The sequence below is a fragment of the Pseudophryne corroboree genome, chromosome 12, assembly GCF_028390025.1.
Source record: "Pseudophryne corroboree isolate aPseCor3 chromosome 12, aPseCor3.hap2, whole genome shotgun sequence".
Classification (NCBI taxonomy): Eukaryota; Metazoa; Chordata; class Amphibia; order Anura; family Myobatrachidae; genus Pseudophryne; species Pseudophryne corroboree.
Genome location: NC_086455.1, coordinates 48,497,263 through 48,523,397, shown reverse-complemented (window position 1 = coordinate 48,523,397; position 26,135 = coordinate 48,497,263). Strand labels below are relative to the sequence as shown.

The 26,135-nt window shown below is 46.6% G+C and overlaps 1 protein-coding gene and 1 pseudogene across 1 annotated transcript in view; both read right to left on the bottom strand.

Moving 5' to 3' along the window:
* The window catches only part of ARHGAP5 (Rho GTPase activating protein 5), a 157,079-nt gene that overhangs the window by 96,440 nt on the left and 34,504 nt on the right, over positions 1-26,135 (bottom strand). The window contains exon 2 of the mRNA XM_063947472.1: positions 14,573-18,442. Coding sequence (XP_063803542.1) covers positions 14,573-18,277 — 3,705 coding nt within the window. The 5' untranslated portion in view covers positions 18,278-18,442. The remainder of the gene's footprint in view (positions 1-14,572; positions 18,443-26,135) is intronic.
* Positions 17-135, bottom strand: LOC134981833 (5S ribosomal RNA; annotated as a pseudogene).

Below are 26,135 nucleotides of genomic sequence, written 5' to 3'. Positions count from 1 at the left end.
GTTGCACTATCCCTTGATACTACAGTACTTGGTATTCCCAGATGGTCTCCCTTTCTGGTACTGACCAAGCCCAGCACTGCTTGGCTTCCAAGATCAGATGAGATCGGGCATATCCAGTGCGGTGTGACTGTAGATAATAGGTAGGGATAATGGTTTACGTGCAGGACTACCCAATTGGATGAGAGAGTGTTATGAAATGAAGCAAAGTATTAAGAATATAAGATAGGTGTTGGAGTTCAGTGTTCCAAGAGTAGGTAAGAATTAGACCTGATAAATCAGGATTGGGAAAAAAAAGTTAAGTATTGCACTTCTGCTGTCCACTGGGGTGCCTCTGTTGCTATAATCTGCATTGCAGAGAACAATCCTTAATTGTGGATGAGAGAGTGCAGGAAGAGTAAAAGATACAACATAAGGGTCTGGAGCTGCAAGACAGATGTCACTAAGCGACCAATAAGTCACCAAAAGAACAATGATGTGACCCCCAGGATGCACTGTAACCCGCAGCGCTGTCCTGTGCTGTCAATCAGTCCTGAATCCATAACAAAGGAGGGAGGAACTTGGAAGAGGCGGAAACCATTAAGAGTATGATCTCCCGCCCTCCCCTCATCCTCTGCTCCGCCCCCCACCCCCCGATTAACGGCTGCAGGTGCCCTCCCTCTGCAAGTAGCGTGACTCAACCACTGGCAGCCCACTGGTCCACCGCCCGGCTGAGTCCGCTGCATTACCTGAGGTGGGGGCAGTTCGGTCCCTGTGCCCCCGGCTGGATGCCGCAGCCACCGCTCTCCCCGCTGATTCCCCTCTTCTCCCTCCTCATCCATTCGGCCGCCCCCTCCGCGTTTTCCGCTCCCCCCTGCCCGCATCCTCTGACTCCAGGCTGGCAGCGTTGTGGCCTCATGCGAATCCACGGACTATACTCCCTGACCTGACTCCGCTGCTGCTGGCAGTGTCCATGGAGCAGGCCGGAGTGCTCTTTTTACAGGTACGCGGTGAGGGCCTGGTCCCTGGAGAGTGTTATTGTGGTGGGGTTTCTGGCTACACTCTCTCCTGCCTCTCTGTCCCTACCCCCTGATGCCTGCCTCTATTCCTACTCCCTGCTACTTCTGTTCCTACTCCCTGCTACCATACAAAACGTGTATAACATGCTCTACCTGGCACAATGTGTATAGAACACTAACTGGCGCAATGTGTGTAATGTGCTCTACCTGGTGCAATGTGTATAACATGCTGTACCTGGTGCAATGTGTATAACGTGCTCTACCTAGCGCAATGTGTATAACGTGCTGTACCTGGAATGTGTGTAACGTGCTCTACCTGGTGCAGTGTGTATAACGTGCTCTACCCGGGGCAGTGTGTGTAACGTGCTCTACCTGGGGCAGGGTCCACTACGATATGCCGGCGGCCGGGCTCCCGGCGACCAGCATACCGGCGCCGGGAGCCCGACCGCCGGCTTACCGACAGTGTGGCGAGCGCAAATGAGCCCCTTGCGGGCTCGCTGCGCTCGCCACACTACGGCACGGTGGCGCGCCACACTATTTTATTCTCCCTCCAGGGGGGTCGTGGACCCCCACGAGGGAGAATAAGTGTCGGTATGCCGGCTGTTGGGCTCCCGGCGCCGGAATACTGAGCGCCGGGAGCCCGACCGCCGGCATACTGAAGACCACCCCTGGGGCAGTGTGTGCAACGTGCTCTACCTGGCGCAGTGTGTGTAACGTGCTCTACCTGGCGCAGTGTGTGTAACGTGCTCTACCTGGCGCAGTGTGTGTAACGTGCTCTACCTGGCGCAGTGTGTGTAACGTGCTCTACCTGGCGCAGTGTGTGTAACGTGCTCTACCTGGCGCAGTGTGTGTAACGTGCTCTACCTGGCGCAGTGTGTGTAACGTGCTCTACCTGGCGCAGTGTGTGTAACGTGCTCTACCTGGCGCAGTGTGTGTAACGTGCTCTACCTGGCGCAGTGTGTGTAACGTGCTCTACCTGGCGCAGTGTGTGTAACGTGCTCTACCTGGCGCAGTGTGTGTAACGTGCTCTACCTGGCGCAGTGTGTGTAACGTGCTCTACCTGGCGCAGTGTGTGTAACGTGCTCTACCTGGCGCAGTGTGTGTAACGTGCTCTACCTGGCGCAGTGTGTGTAACGTGCTCTACCTGGCGCAGTGTGTGTAACGTGCTCTACCTGGCGCAGTGTGTGTAACGTGCTCTACCTGGCGCAGTGTGTGTAACGTGCTCTACCTGGCGCAGTGTGTGTAACGTGCTCTACCTGGCGCAGTGTGTGTAACGTGCTCTACCTGGCGCAATGTGTGTAACGTGCTCTACCTGGCGCAATGTGTGTAACGTGCTCTACCTGGCGCAATGTGTGTAACGTGCTCTACCTGGCGCAATGTGTGTAACGTGCTCTAGCTGGCGCAATGTGTGTAACGTGCTCTACCTAGCGCAATGTGTGTAACGTGCTCTACCTAGCGCAATGTGTGTAACGTGCTCTACCTGGCGCAATGTGTGTAACGTGCTCTACCTGGCGCAATGTGTGTAACGTGCTCTACCTGGCGCAATGTGTGTAACGTGCTCTACCTGGCGCAATGTGTGTAACGTGCTCTACCTGGCGCAATGTGTGTAACGTGCTCTACCTGGCGCAATGTGTGTACTGTGCTCTACCTGGCGCAACGTGTATAGGGTGTTTTAACTGGCGCAATATGTATAACGTACTCTACCTGGTGCAATGTGTATAACGTGCTCTACCTATGTGGTGTAATGTGAATTGGTACTGTTATGTTGCCATGCTCTTTTCCCCATGAAGCCACGCCTCTATATTTGTGGTGCGCACCTTCGGCGCGCACTGTCCTTGATTTAAAGTATGGCAGGGAGAGCACCAATTTACTTTCTCCCAAAGGGCACTGAAATGTCTAGTTACAGCTCTGGTGCAGAGTGCCCTGTATGCTACACAGCCCAGCAGCATTGTCGCCCCCTCCTCCCCCTCACAATACTTTTGTAGTATCCAAATCAAGTGTTTTTATATTTGAATAATTAATAAGATTAATATGAACCTTCATTCCGATGGGACCCAGAAAAGGACAGATAGGACCTAAATTTTAAAAAAGTGAGGGGTCCGTGGGACCAACTTTTTTTGGGGCTCAGCGTGATCACCGCATGCTCTCTGAGTCTTCTACCTGGCGCAATGTGTGTAACGTGCTCTACCTGGTGCAATGTGTGTAACGTGGTCTACCTGGCGCAATGTGTGTTGCCCTCCTACGGCCTCCTCCATGTCTCCTGATGTACTGGCCTGTCTCCTGGTAGCGCCTCCATGCTCTGGACACTACGCTGACAGACACAGCAAACCTTCTTGCCACAGCTCGCATTGATGTGACATCCTGGATGAGCTGCACTACCTGAGCCACTTGTGTGGGTTGTAGGGAGGTCATACAGGCACGTGGAGGCCACACACACTACTGAGCCTCATTTTGACTTGTTTTAAGGACATTACATCAAAGTTGGATCAGCCTGTAGTGTGTTTTTCCACTTTAATTTTGAGTGTGACTCCAAATCCAGACTTCCATGGGTTAATAAATTTGATTTCCATTGATAATTTTTGTGTGATTTTGTTGTCAGCACATACAACTATGTAAAGAACAAAGCATTTAATAAGAATATTTCATTTATTCAGATCTAGGATGTGTTATTTTAGTGTTCCCTTTATTTTTTTGAGCAGTGTATGTGTGGATTTATTGGGGCTATACAGAATAAAGAGAATTTACAAAAATATCATGATCACTATGCCAAAGTACAGCGTGTGCCCAGACACTCTTGGGGTAACCCTACTGCTTTTTTTCTGGTTAGCCATGTAAGATTATTGGATACAATTTGATTAGGAAAGACCAAAAAGATAGTCACCCAATGACTGCATCAGTTATTTACAAACAAACTGATCTTTTTCAGTTTTGGACCAACAAGTGTACAGTACAAGAATTACACAACATTCTAGAGGCTTTGCTGCATTGTACCCAGCAGTTACAGTGGTCATGCAACTATAGGCCACACATATACAGTATCACAGAAAATAGGATTTTAATTGCCTACCAGTAAATCCTTTTCTTGTAGTCCGTATTGGATGCTGGGGTCCATATTAGTTCCATGGGGTATAGACGTGTCCCTTGGTAGACATGGGCACTTTAAGAGTTTAATAGTATGGGCTGGCGCCTCCCTCTATGCCCCTCCTACTAGACTCAGTCTAGAAACTGTGCCCGAGGAGACGGACATACTTCAAGAGAAGGAAATACACAGATAGTGGTGAGATTCACACCAGCTCACACATAAGGCAACCCAAGCTAACCAGCTTGAACAAGTCAGCAACAGCTGAACAACAGTACTTAACCAAGTAACAATGCAGTACTTAACCAAGGAACAAGGTAGTACCGAACCAAGTAACAACTGCAGGATCACGAAGCACTGGGCGGGCGCCCAGCATCCTCTACGGACTACGAGAAAAGGATTTACCGGTAGGTAATTAAAATCCTATTTTCTCTTAAGTCCTAGAGGATGCTGGGGTCCATATTAGTACCATGGGGATGTACCAAAGCTCCCAGTACGGGAGGGAGTGCGCGGAGGCTCCTGCAGAACCGATTGACCAAACTGTAGGTCCTCAGAAGCCAAGGTATCGAACTTGTAAAACTTAGCAAACATGTTCGACCCAGACCAAGTTACTGCTCGGCAAAGCTGTAAAGCTGAGACACCCCGGGCAGCCGCCTAGGAAGAACCCACTTTACGAATAGAGTGGGCCTTAACGGATTTAGGACACTGCAATCCTGCTGTAGAATATGCATGCTGGATAGTAAACCTGATCCAGCGAGAAGTCGTCTGCTTAGAAGCAGGCCACCCAACCTTGTTGGGATCTTAAAAGGACAAACAGAGCGTCCGACTTTCTGTGAAGAGAAGCTTGCGTCACATAAATCTTCAAAGCCTCACAACATGCAAAGACTTTGAAGTAATTGAGGAGTCAGTAGCCACTGGCACCATAATAGGTTGGTTGATATGAAAAGCCGACACAACCTTCGGAAGAAATTGCTGACGCGTCCTGAGCTCAGCTCTATCTTCATGAAAAATCAAGTAGGGGCTCTTGTAGGACAATGCCCCCAATTCCGACACACGTCTGGCAGATGCCAATGCCAACAGTGTGACAGTCTTCCAAGTAAGAAACTTTACCTCAACCTCCTGTAAAGGTTCGAACCAATCCGATTGCAGGAACTGCAGCACCACGTTAAGGTCTCAAGGTGCCGTTGGAGGCACAAAGGGATGTTGGATGCGCAGCACCTCTTTCAAGAAAGTCTGAACTTCAGGGAGGGCAGCCAATTGTTTCTGGAAGAAAATGGACAAGGCCGAAATCTGGACTTTTATGGAGCCCAGGTGCAGCCCCATATCCACCCCAGGCTTGCAGGAAGAGGAGAAACCGTCCCAGTTGAAACTCCACCGTAGGAAACTTCTTGGATTCGCATCAAGACACATACTTTTTGCAAATCCGATGCTAATGTTTTGACATTACTCCCTTTCTAGCCTGTATCAGGGTAAGAATAACTTTGTTCGGAATGCCCTTCAGAGCTTAGATCTGCTGTTCAACCTCTATACCATCAAACGTAGCCGCGTTAAGTCTTGACAAGCGAACGGCCCCTGTTGCAGAAGGTCCTCTCGAAGAGGAAGAGGCCTCGGATCTTCCAGCAGTAACTCTAGAAGATCCGCGTACCAAGCTCTTCTTGGCCAGTCTGGGGCAAAGAGGATCGCCTGAACTCTTGTTCTCTTTATTAGTTTGAGAATCCTTGGGATGAGTGGAAGTGGAGGGAACACATACATTGACTTGAACACCTACGAGTTACCAAGGCGTCCACCGCCACTGCCTGTGGATTCCTCGACCAGGAACAATACCTCCAAAGTTTCTTGTTGAGGCGTAAGGCCATCATGTCTATTTGAGGTACGCCCCAAAGACTTGTCACCTCTGCGAACACCTCTGGGTGGAGGCCCAACTCTCCCGGATGGAGATAGTGTCTGCTGAGGAAGTCCGCTTCCCAGTTGTCCACTCCTGGAATGAAGATTGCTGACAGCGCCACCGCGTGCTTTTCCGCCCAGAGGATGATTCTCATTACCTCTGACATTGCAGCTCTGCTCTTCGTTTCGCCTTGTCGATTTATGTAGGCCACTGTCGTTACATTGTCCGACTGAACTTGAATGGCCTGATCTTTTAGAAGATGAGCCGCTTGTAGAAGACCGTTGTACACTGCCCTCAGTTCCAGAATGTTTATCGGAAGGATGGATTCTAGACTTGACCACCTTCCTTGGAAGTTTTCTCCCTTGGGTGACTGCTCCCCAACCTCTGAGACTTGCATCCGTGGTTAGGAGGATCCAATTCTGAATCCCGAACCTGCGGCCCTCTAGTAGGTGAGAAGTTTGCAGTCACCAGAGGAGCGATATTCTGGTCTTTGGTGACAGACGTATCCTCTGGTGCATGTGAAGATGAGATCCCGACCATTTGTCTAGGAGATCCAGTTGGAAAGACCGTGCATGGAATCTTCCGTACTGTAGTGCCTCGTAGGAGGCAACCATCTTCCCCAGAAAGCTCTTGCACTGATGAACCGATACCCAGGCTGGCTTCAGGACATCCCGGACCATTGTTTGTATCACCAACGCTTTCTCCTCCGGCAGAAACACCCTCTGTACTTCCGTGTCGAGGATCATCCCCAGGAAGGACAGTCTCCTTGTCAGCTCTAAATGCAACTTTGGAAGGTTCAGGATCCATCCATGATCCTGGAGTAGCTGATTCGTGAGAGCAATGCTCTGCAACAGCTTCTCCCTGGAAGACGCTTTTATCAGTAGGTCATCCAGATAAGGAATTATGTTCACACCCTGCGTGCGGAGGAGTAGCATCATCTCCGCCATCACCTTGGTGAACACTCTTGGTGCTGTGGCGAGGCCAAACAGCAGCGCCTGGAATTGATAGTGACAGTCCAGTAGCGCAAATCTGAGATAAGCCTGGTGAGGCGGCCAGATTGGGATGTTAAAGGTACGCATCCTTGATATCCAGGGATACCAGGTATTCCCCTTCCTCCAGACCTGAGATCACCGCTCTCAGAGACTCCATCTTGAATTTGAATTCCCTCACAAAGGGGTTCAATGACTTTAGGTTTAATATTGGTCTTACCGAACCATCCGGTTTCGGTACAACAAACAGGTTTGAGTAATAACCCTTGTGGTGTAGGTGCGGTGGAACCGGAACAATGACATTTGACCTCAGCAACTTTTGAATGGCTTCCTGTAGGATAGCACTTTCTGTCAGCAAAGCTGGCAAGCCCGATTGAAGAATCTGTGAGGCAGGAGTTCTTGAAACTCCAGTCTGTACCCCTGGGTAACAATTTCCAGTACCCATGGATCCAGGTAAGGGGACACCCAGACATGACTGAAATTTCTTAGTCTTGATCCCACCTGCCCGAACTCCAGGCTGGGGGGTCCACCGTCGTGCCGAGGAATTTGAGGAAACAGAATCAGGTTTCTGCTCCTGGGAACCCGCGGGTGTAGGTTTTCGGGATATTCCCTGGCCACCTCTAAAGAAAGTGGATGGGGATTTGACCTTTTTTGCTTTAGCGGTCCGAAAGGACTGCATCGCAGACGAAGAATATGATGTCTTAGTCTGCGGTGCAGCAGAGGGAAGAAAGGTTGACTTACCAGCAGTTGCTGTGGAGATCCACGCATCTAACGCTTCCCCAAACAGAGCCTGACCTGTGAAGGGTAGGTTCTCCACACTCTTCTTAGATTCCGCGTCCGCAGACCATTGGCGCAGCCAGAGTCCCCTTCGTGCCGAGACAGCCATGGAAGAAGCTCTTGCGTTCAGATGTCCAAGGTCCTTCATGGCTTCCACCATGAAACCTGCAGAATCCTGTAGATGACGTAAAAATAATTCAATGTCACTTCTATCCATAGAATCTAAATCCTCTAGTAAAGTGCCTGACCACTTTACAATGGCTTTAGAAATCCATGCACAAGCAATAGTAGGCCTTAAAGCTACGCCATTTGCGGTGTATAAAGATTTGAGAGTAGTCTCTTTCAAAGCGGTGGACCCAGGTACAGGTCAAACCACTTTTTTAGACAACCTAGAAACAGAAGCGTCTACCACCGGCTGGTTTTCCCCACTTTTTCCTATCCTCCTCAGGGAAAGGAAAAGCAATGAAAACCCTTTTAGGGATCTGAAATTTTCAAACAATGCGTTCAATTCTTTAGACGCAGGGAAGGTAAGGGAGGCTTGCTTATTGTCAGTAAAATAAGCATCCTCCACCTGCTCAGGAACCTTAACAGTAATGTGTAAAACATCCCTAATAGTCTCAATCATGAGTTGAACCCCCTTAGTAAGGGAAGCCTCTCTCCACCGTATATCACCATCACCGCCCTCTGAATCAGTGTCGGTATAGTGTTCACTCTAGAATCCGGGCAGGGCGCCGGACCTAGAGGGGCACAAGCGTGTGCGCGCTGAAAAAGGCGCGTGGCCACGCAAACTAGGTGGCGGGGTCATTACGTGTAATAAAAGTGGGCGGTACAGCCCACAGACGTAAAAAAAGGGGGCGTGGGCGGACGGCGGAGTCACTGTTGGGGGCGTGCCAGCATCTACGGAGGTGCTGGGCTTCCCCCAAGCTCTCTCTCAGCGTGAATGGATGCCGCACGCATGCGCACGGTATCTTTACACACTGGGAGAGCAGGAAGCTGGTGGCTGTTTTAGCAGGGTGCCGCAGAAATGGCAAGGCGGGTTTTGCCCTTTAAAAAAAAAAAAAAAAATCAGGCAGGGCGCGGCGCCCTGCTAAAACAGCCTAGTGTGAACACTATCGGTATCCGTGTCGACATGCATTATTGTTGCAAGAGCACGCTTTTTATGATATAAATCAGGGGCCTTGGACAAGGTAGTGGGAGTGGAATACGACAAAACCTCCACAGATCTTTTCAAAACCTGTGTTTCAGTCTCATTATTGGTCATCCTAGATGAAATCTGGGATATCATTCCCTTAATAGAAGCCACCCACTGGGGTTTGGATTCAGAGGGCTGAGACTGTATATTACATTCCTGAGTACATGGATAGACTCCTCTACAGAAGATACACACTCTGCAGCACAAGAAACAGAGTCCCTAGACATGGTAATGTGAGATATATAAACACACACACACACGAAAAATGTCAGACACAATTTCCCCTAGAGTACCTTCAGAGATACACAGAGTATAAGGAGCCAGCACACACAGCGCCCCAGTAGACAGTTATACAGTATGATAAATGCCTGGCACTGACTGAGTAAACTTAATAGATTACAAACACAGCAATAAAAATGTGAATAACACTCCCCCCCCCCCCCCCCTTTCCCTCTACAACCCCCTGGTACCGCGCACAGGATAGCTGGAGAGGGTCAGCGCTCCCTGTCAGCGTCTCTTGTCTGATCTGCAGGGCAGGGAGAAAATGGCGCTGGTGATTGCTGGATCCGCTGTGAGAAGCTCTTCCCCCTGTAATGGCGCGTCTTCCCGTACTTTTGATTTTATGCTGGCCTGAGGTAAAGAGCTGCTAGCAGCAGTACAGAGTCCCTGATAGCCATAGTGACCACTGTGAAGGGTATTGCGCTGGCCCAGGGCGCCCCTCACAGCGCCGCACAATTGTATCTTTGAGCCCTCCGGAGCGCAGCCTTACAGCGCTGCGCTCCTATGCTTGTGCCGCCATTCTCGCCAGTGACCCGCTTATCGGGGCGCCGGCGTCATACTCACCACCTCGATCTTCTGGCTCCGTTAGAGGGTGGCGGCAGTGCTGCGGGAGCGAGCGGTCGCCTCGGGGGCTTGCGATCGACACCCTCCGGAGCTCAGTGTCCTGTCAGCGGAGATAGGGGCCATTAAACTCAGAGGGTTGGATTCTACAACCCCCCCCCCCCCCCCCCCCAAGTCCCATGAAGTAGGGAGGCTGTTGCCAGCAGCCTCCCCCTGCCTAACTCTAATAAAAAAATAAAATAAAAGAAAACACAACAAAACTAAAAGAACTCCTAGGAGCTCCCCTAGCTGTGACCGGCTCCACCGGGTACATTTTCTAAACGGAGCCTGGTAGGTGTGGCATAGAGGGAGGAGCCAGACCACACTATTAAATTCTTAAAGTGCCCATGGCTCCCAAGGGACCTGTCTATACCCCATGGTACTAATATACATCCCAGCATCCTCTAGGACGTAATAGAAACATTAACAAATCCAATTTATTAGATTTATAGAAGAAAGTGGCATTTCATACATCCAACTGTTTATTAATACTACATAAAACGCTTGGAATAGGTATTGAATTAAATGGGATGCTTCATTCCACATAAAAGGAGAAGAGCAGATGAATCTATCACTGTTTACAAACAAACACCTGCTGATCGCAACACAAAAGCATAATTGTGTCAAAACAGTCTGTGACTTTATGTGGGACAGCATTGCAGCAACATGCACAGTGCTAGACAAAGACCAAAATACTTACTAAATAAAACTGCTGCTCTGTCAACCTTGAAAATCAAATGTACAAATATTGCTTAAAACAGACTTAACCCCTACAAAAAAAAACCCAATACATTAAAAAAATGACAATTACTTCCAATAAAAAGGTTTCCACTAAACAATTAAAATAAAGGTTTCCGACTGACGTGGCCCTGTCACCTCCTCGTCATAACACAATCTCAACTTGCCAACGTAAATACATATGAAATTTGCATCTCCGATGGCTACAGCAGGAGGTGGGCCCAGCCTTATGCCTCACTGAAGCCTGCTTTGCAAATCTGGTCCTCGAATCAGAATACGCAAACATAATTCTGGTGAGGTGGATGTTGGGAGATTGGTAAAGACTTGTTAAAAGTAGATTTGAACAGGTAATAAAGAACAATGTTAAATTTACTTTGTGATGCAGCCATATAGTTTCTTCTATAATCACCCTCATCTATGCCTGAATTAAACTAGCCATCACTTGTGCAGGTATTCGTGAGTATAAATAAAACTGTGTGATCAGCCCACGCTGCACCCTGCCCAATTTTAAACTGCCATGAACGAGTCTGTGAAATGTAATGTTAAAGCAAAGTGCGGGCAGCAGTAGGGCCATTCCATGGAAAATGAATGAAAATGCCTCAAATAGTCCAGGATTTTAACCATGGGATTGAAGGCACAGATACCAGGATTTTCGGGATTAAACCCGCAGGCACAGTGGCCTCCGACATATCTAATTACCTATAGTGCTGCTTGTTCTCCATCCCTGACCTACAAGGGCAGAGTGGCGGCGTGACGTTACTTTGCCCACACAGTGAATTTGACAGAGGCAGAGGAGGGAAGGGAAGCTGAGCTATCCTTCCACTGATGCAGTCTGATGTCTCTTATAAAGTGTAGAGCCTGAGACGAATGAGTGACAGCTTAAGGAGGTAAGACTCTGGTTAATTCTTCAGTGTGTTGGGTGGGGGAGGGGTGATGGGAGCATGAAAGTTTTTATATTTTTCCTGTGGAAAAACAGACAGAATAGTAATAATTTTCTTTGGTCAACTCAATCCTAGGTATGAGTTTTTTCAATCCCGGTTGCGGGATTACAAAAATCGGGTGGGATTGGCTTCCCTAGAAGCTGTGGCCACCTCCAGTTGTAAACTAACGTTTCTCAAACGCGGCCCTCAAGAAACCCTAAAAGTGCAAGTTTTCCAGATCATCTATCTTCAGCACAGGTGTATTAGTGATACACGTTCAAGATAGCAGCTGCTGGGATCCAAGCATTCAGAATACCGATGCCGGATTACAGACACCCAACAGAACACAGACGCCGGAATCCAGGCAGCAGGTATCCCAAAGGTAAGTATAGCCGGGAAGGGGGGTTAACTTTGGCTGTGGGTGGGGGGGAGGGGGGGGGTGCTGTTAGGCATAGGCACCACCCATGGGGGGGAGGTGTAGTTATGTTTAGGCTGCGGAAGGGGGTGGTTAGGTTTAGGCACTAAGGGGGGAGGTTAAGGTTATAAATCTTCAGGGGATACTAAATTCCTGAGGATACCTTGGAAATATGCTGTGTTAAGCTAGGTGCACACTATACTATTATTGGACCAATTTACCAATAATCAGTCCACTTTTTTGTATAAAGTGTGGGCAAAAGCATTTTGGCCAAATACCAATGAAACTGTCAAACGCCACAAACGCTCTGCTTTGATTATCCAATTGGTCCAATTGCACATGCAATGTAGATCTGTACAGCGTATTTTCATAATATATATATGAAATAGGAAGTACGGTAAATGACAAAAAAACTAAATAGCCCGTGCCTCCCTCTTCAACCCCAGCCCAAACACTAACAAGGTGCATACTGATACAATCAACCTTTCTATGCTCAGGAGATCATTTGATGTATAGCTGGTTACCTAGCTAAAGACTCAGAGGACTTTAAATTCAAAAATAAAATGGCCTTTACATAACATTTATTCACTAGACGCATTGTGCTGAACAAATCAAGAATAGGCCTTTTTCCGATATATATGATGAACTCTTAGAGGTATTATGCACTTACAGCTGCACTAGCACCTACTAAAAAATATTATCAACATACTCAGTGTCCTAGAGAGGGCTCTGTTGACTGCCCCATATAGAGATTTCTCCTTGTGCTCCAATCTTTCTGGGATACAAAACCACCAAAATCAATAACACCAATCGCTTTAAAATAGCAGTGGTAGTGGATTGTAATTGATCCGCCCAGTTACACCTATATAGGACAGGACCTTCATACAGTAACAATGAAATCATCATTATCTCAAAGAGCTGATGTTAAAAAAAAAAAAAAAAAAGCCAAAATGCAATGTGTATCATTATGTACAGACCATTCCATTAAAAAGGTGTGTCCTACAGCCATGAATAAATTGCTCGCAGAACAAATTGTGCTGTAAAATAAACCCTAAAACCCTATTGCAACTTAACTCTGCGGTTTACTAAGGACACATGAATGAGCCAAAGATTCAATGCAACTATTTTTATATAATACGGACACTATTCTAACAGTTCTCTAGAATTTTCCCCAGCTAAATGTACAGTTATCAGTACAAAAACGTGTCTATAGCAGCTTAAGACATTTTAACATTTGAAGGGATTCTAAAAGGAGGACGTATGCAGCTATATACAGCTTTGACTGAACCATTTGTAACTCAATAACTGCTTTACCAGACCCAAATATAAAATGGTGGGGGATCCATCCTCGGGAAACAAATGGCAAGCTCTTGATCAGGTTATCCACTCAACATGTGGTGAAAAGAAGCATATCTCAAAGCAGCAGACTCAGACCGTGCTCAGGCAGCCCAATGGTAAATGCTATCTGCCTAGGGTCCAGCATTCTCAGATGCCAATCCTCTCTATCGGAAGACCTTACACAAAATAGCGGTATTGCCGGCTGCTCCAAAATAGATGGCCCATTAACATGAATGGGTAGTTCACAAACCGTTGTATGAACTACACTGCTGCCTGACCGATCTAGGCACATTCTAATGGGTTCCAGATATTGAGGATCCACCAGTTTGGATGGGTGTGGGATTGAAGGAAGCTAACCTCCAGGTAAGTATCACATTACTGTCCACTAAAAAGACTTTGTCTTCAGCTTTAATAGAATGATATTAATAGCTTAACAAAACAATCATTTCATTATAAAAAATAAAAAAAAACTGGTCTACCTACTCCAGTGTAATCACAGCAATCTGCCAATAATTTATTCTAAAAATCACATTTGACCTCCAAGATAAATCCTTTCAAAGCCTGTAACAAACCAACATTGCCTCCAAATCCAGTTCACCTCTCAGAGGATAAGACAGGATGTGCATTCAGGGATAGATGTATTATGCCTGGAGAAGTGATAAAGCAGCGATAAGTGCAAGGTGATAACGCACCACCCAATCATTACGAGTTTGAAAAAGGACAGTTGGGATCTGATTGGCTGGTGCGTTATCACCTTGCACTTATCACTGCTTTATCACTCCTCCAGGCTTAATACATCTACCCCACAGTGCACTAATTGTACACATCTAGCAAACCTCTATACCTCCTCCTCCACCAGCGCTTCTCACTGGTGTGAACACCTGGTAGGGCGGTATTGGTCCTGTTTAATGTGACAGAAGTACTGTTTAGCATGCTACGCACCGTGATTAGCATAATAATCGCCTAGCCAAATAGAGCATCTTCCAAGAAGGGGGGTAGGAATTTCTACTTGTATAGGCTTCAAGAAGCATGTAATTAAGCAAAGAAAGGTCTTATTGAAAGCTTAGCATAGCTGAAAGTAAATGCATTTTGTGCAGGGCAACTCATTTTTACTTTTGCTAAGGACTTCATCACACTAAAAGAAAATACATCTTGATTCACCAGTCATCTCCTGCAGAAACATTCAATCCGATCAAAAAAAACTAACTTGGTATATAAAATTTGATATTCATATACAGTCAAAACTTCAGATAACTTGGAAAGAGCTCTAACATATCATACCTTGCTTTACAAAAAGCATTAAACATAATCATCTCAAGCATCACAGCCAGGATTCGTGGTAACTCATCTATAGAAGAAACCTACCTTCTTTTCTTCTTTCACTTTTGGTGTCTTTTTCTTTGTTTTTCTTTCTTCCTGTTCCTGGTCAGATGTGATCGCTGGGTTGTCTATGCCACCCTTCCAAGTGTCAACTGGGGAAAGAAGCGGGTCTTCTTCACTTGGCCGGTGCTTTGGTTTCCGCTTTCTGTCTTTGCCAATGATAGTAAGGGCCTCCTCGTCACTGGCATCCGAGTGGGTTCGTCTGTAAGTATATGATTTTGTCTTGCTGAACAGAGTTTTTGACCTATACTTATATTTTGATGGTCTCCTCTCTCCCTGTCCCCTTGATGCTCTATCGATTATACCATTTTCTTCATCAGCCTGTGCATTTGGGAACAAGTAACGCATTTTAAGAACGTGGTTCTGACTGTCATCAGGTACTGCGTAGATGTCATTATGATCTTTGGGTCTGAGTATTGTGTCAACTGGGTCTGCGTAATTATCGGAGGAATCTGCATCCTCTGGATGTACCAAAGGGAAACGAGGATTTTGCTTCCTTGGATTTTTGCTAATACCAGCCTCAATGGTTCTGACAAGGTTTGGGTCTAGCCTATTAACCTTAGACTTTGGTCCGGTTGTCTTCGGTCTTATTGGGGGAGGCACTTTATGGTTGCGCTCATGGTCATGGCAATTTAAAGGAGTGCTGTGTGTGGGATACTCATTCCCTTCATTATCCAAATTACACTTTGGCAAGAGTTGCACATCATCTCCAATAGGGCTATAAGGGGGCGGAGCTTCTGTATCATCCTCTGAATCAGGGTAGTATGCTGGTGAGTTTCCTCGTGGTGAATGGATAAATACATCTTCACATGGATGACTTGCGTCCCTGCTGCTTTCTGCTAAATAGGAATTTTCAATTGAAGTTTTCTTCTCCAAAACATCATTGAAAAATGGTGTGAAGACCTCTGTCTGGCGGTGGTACTGAGATAGGGAGTATAAAGCAGTGAATTTTGCGGAAATTTCCGTGGCAATGTGCTCCCCTTCAGTCATCAGTTCTTTTATAGCTTCATTCTCAAAAAAGTCTGCTTGGCTGTCAGTAACTGCTACTAGTTGCACAGGAATGGTGTCCTGAATTTCAGAAAGAAAAGCACGTAGCATTCCCATAGAAGCTTTGCGTCTGGCTGAATAAATTAGAATGTACCCGTGTACCAATTCATCTTTTCGAATTCCGATGGAAGAGTGGTATGACAAGATTGTTATTTGTATCCGTCTTCGTTTTTCACCAATTATTTTATCAAGCATTAGAGAGTTATTCTGGCCTGGCTGAGCAGCACTGCACGTGCGGGATTCCAGAAAAGGGGACAGAATTAGATCCACACTGAAGGGATCACCACACATGGCACACATCACAATCCTTAAGTCTGCCTCTGATAGGTCTTTTATAGTGGGGACAGGACTGGCAATATCAGAGTTGTGTTTAACAGACTCTAGCACTCCCCTAAGAGCTTGTTTTATTTGAGTCTCATTGAATTTACGTGGGTAGGTGCCAGCAGGTATATCCACAAAAGGACACTGCAGCTTATTTGCCAATTGCTGCCCTTGATGTCTCAATATTGGCAAGTTTTTGCTGGTACTATCTCTCTGGTTAGCCAAAATTAATGTGAATGGAAGGCTTGCAATGTCTTTCTCCCTCCTTGCCTGAGCTTCACATCTGATCTTGCCAATGCAGTCCCCTATAAAATTAAGCGACTCAATCGAGCTAAACACACAAAAACAACCATGTGGTTTAAATCCAGAGGTCCATAACTGGCTTAAAAAATATGGGGAATTGGCATCCATTGCTCTCAAATCCAATTCATATATTTTTCCATCCAAAGCAAATTCATCATCTGTGGATTGGGTCCTTATTTCATTGGCCATCTCTTGAGACAAACTATCTTTCCCAAGAATGAGAAGGTTCACCTTCTCAAGGTTAGTACCATCTTGGTACAAGTTCAAACGGCCAAGATTAGATTGTAGGAGGCTATTGGCGAGTATCTGTTCGACTTTAACGTCCATGCAACTTTGGACACTAAGACAGGTTTCCTTAGTAGGGTGATAAACAAATCCTATGTGTTTGAGGAGAAGGGATTCTCTGTCAGTTGCAAGCTTCTGTAAAGCTTTGTACCTTGGTTCTTCCCCAAGCACGGCATTAATCTCAGTCATTTTATCAGTGCTGGGCGTGGCATTGAGATCAAGGTCATAGAACAACTCAGAGTGCTCAAAAAGCAACTCTTGAAATTCTTCTTTGGCTTTTTCAATAATTTCCCTCTGATGCTTGCGATATACCTCTACACGGTCTGTCTCGTTGATGTACTTATAGGCTTCGTCCTCCAGAACGAAACACATAACCTCTTCCCAGGCCTGACCCGGGGAAATGAACTGTATCTTTTCAAGGGTCTTCTTAAACTTCTCCTTCATTTCTAGTCTCCGCTTTTCAGAAACCAAGTGCTGGACGTGGCTTTGATAGATCTTCTCAGCTTCGGATGTGCAGAGAAGATCAAATGGTATTCTCCTATCGCTCACTTTGTCAATGTGATCAGACTGGTCCCATGGAGTTTTTTCCAGCATTACAAACCACAGGCTGAAGTCAGACCTTTTCTCTAGCAGCTGAAGAGCTTCTGCCCAACTTAGAATTTCTATCTCATCAAGCTTTGGCAGTAACGTATTAAGTGTTCTTGGTAGTGTTTTTAGGTACTCTTCCTTTCTTTTCCTAATGTGTTCCTGTCTGAGCTGTTCTATGTGCTTAGAGAATGTGTTTCTAGCCTTCATTGTTCCTTCTAAATTAATGTAATTTTCATAATCTGAATGGTTTTTTAATTTATTACTGATCGTTTTCCAAGTTGCGTGGTAGTCGCGCACAGTTTGTACAATAAGCTTTTCAAATTTATCAGTAGCAGATGCAACAATTTGCCTGTGTACTTTGAAAGCATCTAAATAAGGGATGATCTTGGGTTTGCTACGCGTTTTGTCCAGCATTTGAACTAGTGCTGTGAAACAAGTCTCAACATTGACATTGTTTCTAGCTGAGGTTTCTACAACAAGTAAGTTTTTCTTATTGGAGGCAAAACTCTGAACTTCTCTCAAATAGTGGTCGACGCACTCATCACACTTTGTTGCTGCGATTATAATAGGCTTCTTTGCTTTTGCCACTTGCACATAGAGGTTATTAACAAACTTTAACTGATCATCAAACTTTCGATTGCATCCTTGACTGACATCAATGCATAGGACAAACCCATCTATTGTCAGCTTTCCTTCCGGCATTTGCTTTTGCTCAAAGTCCTGCTCCAGGCCAAGCTGGTCTGTGCAAATATACATTAATTTCTCAGCTGACTGAATTTTTGAAGTTGCTGCTCTTTTTATATAGGGCTGGAGGTTTGTACTCCGATGTGGAAGGAAAGTCTGATCATCAATGAACTCTGTCTGTTCAATAATGTGGTGCTTGCAATCAACCCCATCCTCCCCTATGTGTATTACGTCACCCCAGTACAAAAAGTGGTCATTGTTGACAACCCGTCCTCCAAAGTCAATTGTGCTAAGGACAGAGGTGTGTTCTTGGTAATATTCATCAGCCTTTGGGCGGACATATCTGTTACATAAGCATGACTTGCCAACTCCACAGTTGCCTTTATCCTTCTCAGTGCCAGACAATCCTACTACGCTAATGGTATATGATGGGGGACGCAGCTCTCTATTCTTTGCCATCATCACTCCCCTCTCATCCTTCTGAGCACATCTAGAGAGCTGGGCATAATTCTCATCCTTAAGCTTCCAGTGATGTCTTTAGATGTTGTTAAAAACAGAGGCAAGGTCTTTCTGTGCTTAAGTCCTCCATCGTCTCCGTGTCTTCAAACATGACAGTACATGGCGTTCCTGCAGGATTAGAGAACATAAACACATTATATTTGTTCTAAGAAAACATTTAAGGTTTGCATTTGAACAATATTAGAACATTCTATATAAAAGCACACACACAATAGAGTGTTGGCACAGGATAAATCCTAGGACTTCTCTGCCTTACAATTTACCAGAGTGAGAAAAAAAAACCCAGATCATTGTTACACACTATGGGGTCAATTCTATTCTCTGACAGTTGAATAGCGTCGGGAATTAGCTCCCGACGCTATTCAATTCAGCTCCAGTTTAGTCGGCGATGGCCCGTTCTCGCCGACTAAACAGGTTGAATTGTCGGGAGAACAGGCATTCTCCGACTTAACTCCCCGGCGCGAGGCTGATTTCCGACAGAATCAGCCTCGCGCCGGCCGCGAGGCAGCACTTTTGTCGGGTTTCTTCTCTCATCCCCCGGGGATGAGAGAAGAATACCCGACAATTGCGGGTAACTAGCAGCTGAATTGAATAGCGTCGGGAGCTAATTCCCGGCGCTATTCATAAATTGCCGAATTGAATCGACCCCTATGAAGAAAAGAAAAAAAGTAGGGGTTTGCATCTTTTAATTTTTTTTCATTGAGAGGTAGCAAATGTGGGTGGGGCATTACATTATATATACGACACAATACATTTGATATTCAATTTCACATAACGGCTAACATTTTAGTATATTTATGCTGCTAAAAGATCTTGGTATAATCTGTGATAACTGAAAATTTATATATTTATAGTGTATCGATTTCCAGCATGTGCAAATACTGAACATATATGGAAGTTGATAAAATGGATGCAAATATGGCTAATTGCCATGTATGTTATATGGCCATTATCACCTAATGAAATATCTTATATATCTTCACAGTTAATCAGTAGGATAAACAGGCTTACACTGGTTAATTCACATGGATTCTACAGGATTGAGAAATTTGTGTCAAAGCCTGTGGCCAGAGACCCACGAGGTCAAAATGGCTGATGCGTGCCTGAAGGGGTCACCACCCCCGACCCCCCCCCCCCCCCCCCCCCCCGTGCTGTGGCAGCATATTTGAAATGGATCAATGGGTTCTAGGCGCCATTTTTTAAATGTTACCTGTGCTAGGCAACACATTTAAAAATGTATTACCAACGTTAGGGGGGCACATTTATAAATATATTACTGGCATCAGGCACAGGATGTGTAAAAATGCATTTGTAAATGACCTTTGATGTGCTGCGGCCCTGGACCCTCTCTGGTGGCCACAGCGATGCTGAATACCCCGATACCAGCACCGGACCACTGCAGGGCACCAGGCACAACATAAGTACAAAATGTATAGAGGAATGTATGTAAAGAAAGAAAAATGCAATTACTGGTATCCTTGGTGGTCGGGGGAATCTGCAGCTGGGACCTTCAGCCCCCTCTGGAAAAACAGAATGCCTTCACAAGCAACCTCCTAAGTTTAGGGTCTTAGAAGTGTAAAGTATAACAATCATATTGTAAAAATAATTAGGAGTGCAGGTATAAACCATATGTCCCCTTAGTTCCTATGTTCCTATGTCCATTCTGTTGTAACATGAATAACGCATATAAACAATAAAACGTAACTACTAAGAGTACACATTTCTTTCTGTTTCTAAATCTTAATTGTGACTGCCTACCCTGTATATTGTCATGTTTTTTAAACGTTGCATTTCAGCTTCATTTTTGTGTGTGGTGCATTTAAACTTCGAAAGATTAGCATGAAATGTAACGTTAATCACATGGAATGTCCCAGGTGGATCACCATAGCAAGTTTGCAAATAATAAGATTTTACTTACCGATAAATCTATTTCTCGTAGTCCGTAGTGGATGCTGGGGACTCCGTCAGGACCATGGGGATTAGCGGCTCCGCAGGAGACAGGGCACAAAACTAAAGCTTTAGGATCAGGTGGTGTGTACTGGCTCCTCCCCCCATGACCCCCCTCCAAGCCTCAGTTAGGATACTGTGCCCGGACGAGCGTACACAATAAGGAAGGATATTGAATCCCGGGTAAGACTCATACCAGCCACACCAATCACACCGTATAACTTGTGATCTAAACCCAGTTAACAGTATGACAAACGTAGGAGCCTCTGAACAGACGGCTCACAACAATAACAACCCGATTTTTTTGTAACAATAACTATGTACAAGTATTGCAGACAATCCGCACTTGGGATGGGCGCCCAGCATCCACTACGGACTACGAGAAATAGATTTATCGGTAAGTAAAATCTTATTTTCTCTGACGTCCTAAGTGGATGCTGGGGACTCCGTCAGGACCATGGGGATTATACCAAAGCTCCCAAACGGGCGGGAGAGTGCGGATGACTCTGCAGCACCGAGTGAGAGAACTCCAGGTCCTCCTCAGCCAGGGTGTGCCCCTGACCAAGTAGCAGCTCGGCAAAGTTGTAAAGCCGAGACCCCTCGGGCAGTCGCCCAAGATGAGCCCACCTTCCTTGTGGAATGGGCATTTATATATTTTGGCTGTGGCAGTACTGCCACAGAATGTGCAAGCTGAATTGTACTACACATTCAACTAGCAATCGTCTGCTTAGAAGCAAGAGCACCCAGTTTTTTGGGTGCATACAGGATAACAGCAAGTCAGTTTTCCTGACTCCAGCCGTCCTGGAAATCTATATTTTCAGGGCCCCGACAACATCTAGCAACTTGGAGTCCTCCAAGTCTCTAGTAGCCGCAGGTACCACAATAAGCTGGTTCAGATGAAACGCTGACACCACCTTAGGGAGAAACTGGGGACGAGTCCGCAGCTCTGCCCTGTCCGAATGGACAATCAGATATGGGCTTTTGTGAGACAAAGCCGCCAATTCTGACACTCGCCTGGCCGAGGCCAGTGCCAACATCATGGTCACTTTCCATGTGAGATATTTCAAATCCACAGATTTGAGCGGTTTAAACCAACGTGATTTGAGGAATCCCAGGACTACGTTGAGATCCCACAGTGCCACTGGAGGCACAAAAGGGGGTTGTATATGCAGTACTCCCTTGTCAAATTTCTGGACTTCAGGAACTGAAGCCAATTCTTTCTGGAAGAAAATCGACAGGGCCGAAATTTGAACCTTAATGGACCCCAATTTGAGGCCCATAGACACTCCTGTTTGCAGGAAATGCAGGAATCGACAGAGTTGAAATTTCTTCGTGGGGCCTTCCTGGCCTCACACCACGCAACATATTTTTGCCACATGTGGTGATAATGTTGTGCGGTCACCTCCTTCCTGGCTTTGACCAGGGTAGGAATGACCTCTTCCGGAATGCCTTTTTTCCCTTAGGATCCAGCGTTCAACCGCCATGCCGTCAAACGCACCCGCGGTAAGTCTTGGAACAGACATGGTACTTGCTGAAGCAAGTCCCTTCTTATCGGCAGAGGCCCTGAGTCCTCTGTGAGCATCTCATGAAGTTCCGGGTACCAAGTCCTTCTTGGCCCATCCGGAGCCACGAGTATAGTTCTTACTCCTCTACGTCTTATAATTCTCAGTACCTTTGGTATGAGAAGCAGAGGAGGGAACACATACACCGACTGGTACACCCATGGTGTTACCAGAACGTCCACAGCTATTTCCTGAGGGTCTCTTGACCTGGCGCAATACCTGTCCCGTTTTTTGTTCAGGCGGGACGCCATCATGTCCACCTTTGGTCTTTCCCAACGGTGCACAATCATGTGGAAACAACTTCTCGATGAAGTCTCCACTCTCCCGGGTGGAGGTCGTGCTGAGGAAGTCTGCTTCCCAGTTGTCCATTCCCGGAATGAAAACTGCTGACAGTGCTATCACATGATTTTCCGCCCAGCGAAGAATCCTTGCAGTTTCTGCCATTGTCCTCCTGCTTCTTGTGCCGCCCTGTCTGTTTACGTGGGCGACTGCCGTGATGTTGTCCCACTGGATCAATACCGGCTGACCTTGAAGCAGAGGTCTTGCTAAGCTTAGAGCATTGTAAATTGCTCTTAGCTCCAGTATATTTATGCGGAGAGAAGTCCCCAGACTTGATCACACTCCCTGGAAATTTTTTCCCTGTGTGACTGCTCCCCAGCCTTTCAAGCTGGAATCCGTGGTCACCAGGACCCAGTCCTGAATGCATAACTGTGGCACTTTAGTAGATGAGCACTCTGCAGCCACCACAGAAGAGACACCCTTGTCCTTGGAGACAGGGTTATCCGCTGATGCATCTGAAGATGCGATCCGGACCATTTGTCCAGCAGATCCCACTGAAAAGTTCTTGCGTGAAATCTGCCGAATGGAATCGCTTCGTAAGAAGCCACCATTTTTCCCAGGACCCTTGTGCAATGATGCACTGACACTTTTCCTGGTTTTTGGAGGTTCCTGACTAGCTCGGATAACTCCCTGGCTTTCTCCTCCGGGAGAAACACCTTTTTCTGGACTGTGTCCAGAATCATCCCTAGGGACAGCAGACGTGTCGTCGGAGACAGCTGCGATTTTGGAATATTTAGAATCCACCCGTGCTGTCGTAGAACTACTTGAGATAGTGCTACTCAGACCTCCAACTGTTCTCTGGACCTTGCCCTTATCAGGAGATCGTCCAAGTAAGGGATAATTAAGACGCCTTTTCTTTGAAGAAGAATCATCATTTCGGCCATTACCTTGGTAAAGACCCGGGGTGCCGTGGACAATCCAAACGGCAGCGTCTGAAACTGATAGTGACAGTTTTGTACCACGAACCTGAGGTACCCTTTGTGAGAAGGGCAAATTTGGACATGGAGGTAAGCATCCTTGATGTCCAGGGACACCATATAGTCCCCTTCTTCCTGGTTCGCTATCACTGCTCTGAGTGACTCCATTTAGAATAGGTCTCACCGAGCCGTCTGGCTTCAGTACCACAATATAGTGTGGAATAATACCCCTTTACTTGTTGTAGGAGGGGTACTTTGATTATCACCTGCTGGGAATACAGCTTGTGAATTGTTAACAATACTGCCTCCCTGTCGGAGGTAGACGTTGGTAAAGCAAACTTCAGGAACCTGCGAGGGGGAGACGTCTCGAATTTCCAATCTGTACCCCTGGGATACTACTTGTAGGATCCAGGGGTCCACTTGCGAGTGAGCCCACTGCGTGCTGAAACTCTTGAGACGACCCCCCACCGCACCTGTTTGTACGGCCCCAGCGTCATGCTGAGGACTTGGCAGAAGCGGTGATAGGCTTCTGTTCCTGGGAATGGGCTGCCTGCTGCAGTCTTCTTCCCTTACCTCTATCCCTGGGCAGATATTATGGGGACGAAAGGACTGAGGCTGAAAAGACTATGTCTTTTTCTGCTGAGATGTGACTTGGGGTAAAAAAGGTGGATTTTCTAGCTGTTGCCGTGGCCACAAGGTCCGATGGACCGACCCCAAATAACTCCTCCCCTTTATACGGCAATACTTCCATGTGCCGTTTGGAATCTGCATCACCTGACCACTGTCGTGTCCATAAACATCGTCTGGCAGATATGGACATCGCACTTACTCTTGATGCCAGAGTTTCGCATATATAGAAATGCATCTTTTAAATGCTCTATAGTCAATAAAATACTGTCCCTGTCAAGGGTATCAATATTTCCAGTCAGGGAATCCGACCAAGCCACCCCAGCGCTGCCCATCCAGGCTGAGGCGATCGCTGGTCGCAGTATAACACCAGTATGTGTGTATATACTTTTTAGGATATTTTCCAACCTCCTATCAGTTGGCTCCTTGAGGGCGTCCGTATCTGGAGACGGTAACGCCACTTGTTTTTATAAGCGTGTGAGCGCCTTATCCACCCTAAGGTGTGTTTCCCCACGCGCCATAACTTCTGGCGGGAAAGGGTATACCGCCAATAATTTTCTATCGGGGGAAACCCACGCATCATCACACACTTCATTTAATTTATCTGATTCAGGAAAAACCACATGTAGTTTTTTCACACTCCACATAATACCCTTTTTTGTGGTACTTGTAGTATCAGAAATATGTAACATCTCCTTCATTGCCCTTAACAAGTAACGTGTGGCCCTAGAGTCAGTGTCCGTGTCTGTGTCGACCGACTGAGGTAAAAGGACGTTTTAACGCCCCTGACGGTGTTTTAGACGCCTGGACAGGTACTAATTGTTTTGCCGGCCGTCTCATGTCGTCAACCGACCTTGCAGCGTGTTGACATTATCACGTAATTCCTTAAATAAGCCATCCATTCCGGTGTCGACTCCCTAGAGAGTGACATCACCATTACCGGCAATTGCTCCGCCTCCTCACCAACATCGTCCTCATACATGTCGACACACAAGTACCGACACACAGCACACACACAGGGAATGCTCTGATAGAGGACAGGACCCCACTAGCCCTTTGGGGAGACAGAGGGAGAGTTTGCCAGCACACACCAAAAACGCTATATTATACAGGGACAACCTTTATATAAGTGTTTTTCCCTTATAGCATTTTAATATATATATATACATATCGCCAAATAAGTGCCCCCCCTCTCTGTTTTAACCCTGTTTCTGTAGTGCAGTGCAGGGGAGAGCCTGGGAGCCTTCCCACCAGCCTTTCTGTGAGGGAAAATGGCGCTGTGTGCTGAGGAGAATAGGCCCCGCCCCCTTTTCGGCGGGCTTCTTCTCCCGTTTTTATGAGACCTGGCAGGGGTTAAATACATCCATATAGCCTCCAGGGGCTATATGTGATGTATTTTTAGCCAGAATAAGGTATTATACATTGCTGCCCAGGGCGCCCCCAGCAACGCCCTGTACCCTCCGTGACCGTTGGTGTGAAGTGTGTGACAACAATGGCGCACAGCTGCAGTGCTGTGCGCTACCTTCATGAATACTGAAAAGCCTTCTGCCGCCTGTTTCTGGACCTTCAATCTTCAGCATCTGCAAGGGGGGTCGGCGGCGCGGCTCCGGGACGAACCCCAGGGTGAGACCTGTGTTCCGACTCCCTCTGGAGCTAATGGTGTCCAGTAGCCTAAGAAGCCAATCCATCCTGCACGCAGGTGAGTTGAACTTCTCTCCCCTAAGTCCCTCGATGCAGTGAGCCTGTTGCCAGCAGGACTCACTGAAAATAAGAAACCTAAAAACTTTTTCTAAGCAGCTCCTTAAGAGAGCCACCTAGATTGCACCCTGCTCGGACGGGCACAAAAACCTAACTGAGGCTTGGAGGGGGGTCATGGGGGGAGGAGCCAGTACACACCACCTGATCCTAAAGCTTTAGTTTTGTGCCCTGTCTCCTGCGGAGCCGCTAATCCCCATGGTCCTGACGGAGTCCCCAGCATCCACTTAGGACGTCAGAGAAAGGTGTATCACCATGTGGCAAAGTATTGAGTCACGTATTTACAAACTTCAACAGCACCATAAAGTAACAGCGTAGTAATGCTACACAAAAAATGCTGAAGACCATAATCAGATGCTACAGCCAACAACACAGCTGTCTCAAATGAATTTCAACTTTTGCAAACATATAAGATTGGTTTAGAGGAGGAGTGGGAGTAAGGGCAACAAGAAACCTGAAACATTTTCTAAAAACTGGCTCAAGACCAGCATGTGTTATATTCAGTTATGAAGTGAATAGTCATCCTTCAGATCAGAAATTCATCCCTGCATAAGGCACTGGCCATTGCTCTGGGAAACTGAAAAGCAATATCCCTGAGACATCAGCAATTCTGCTAGGTGAGAGGAGCATGGCAAAATATATTGGATAGTTATG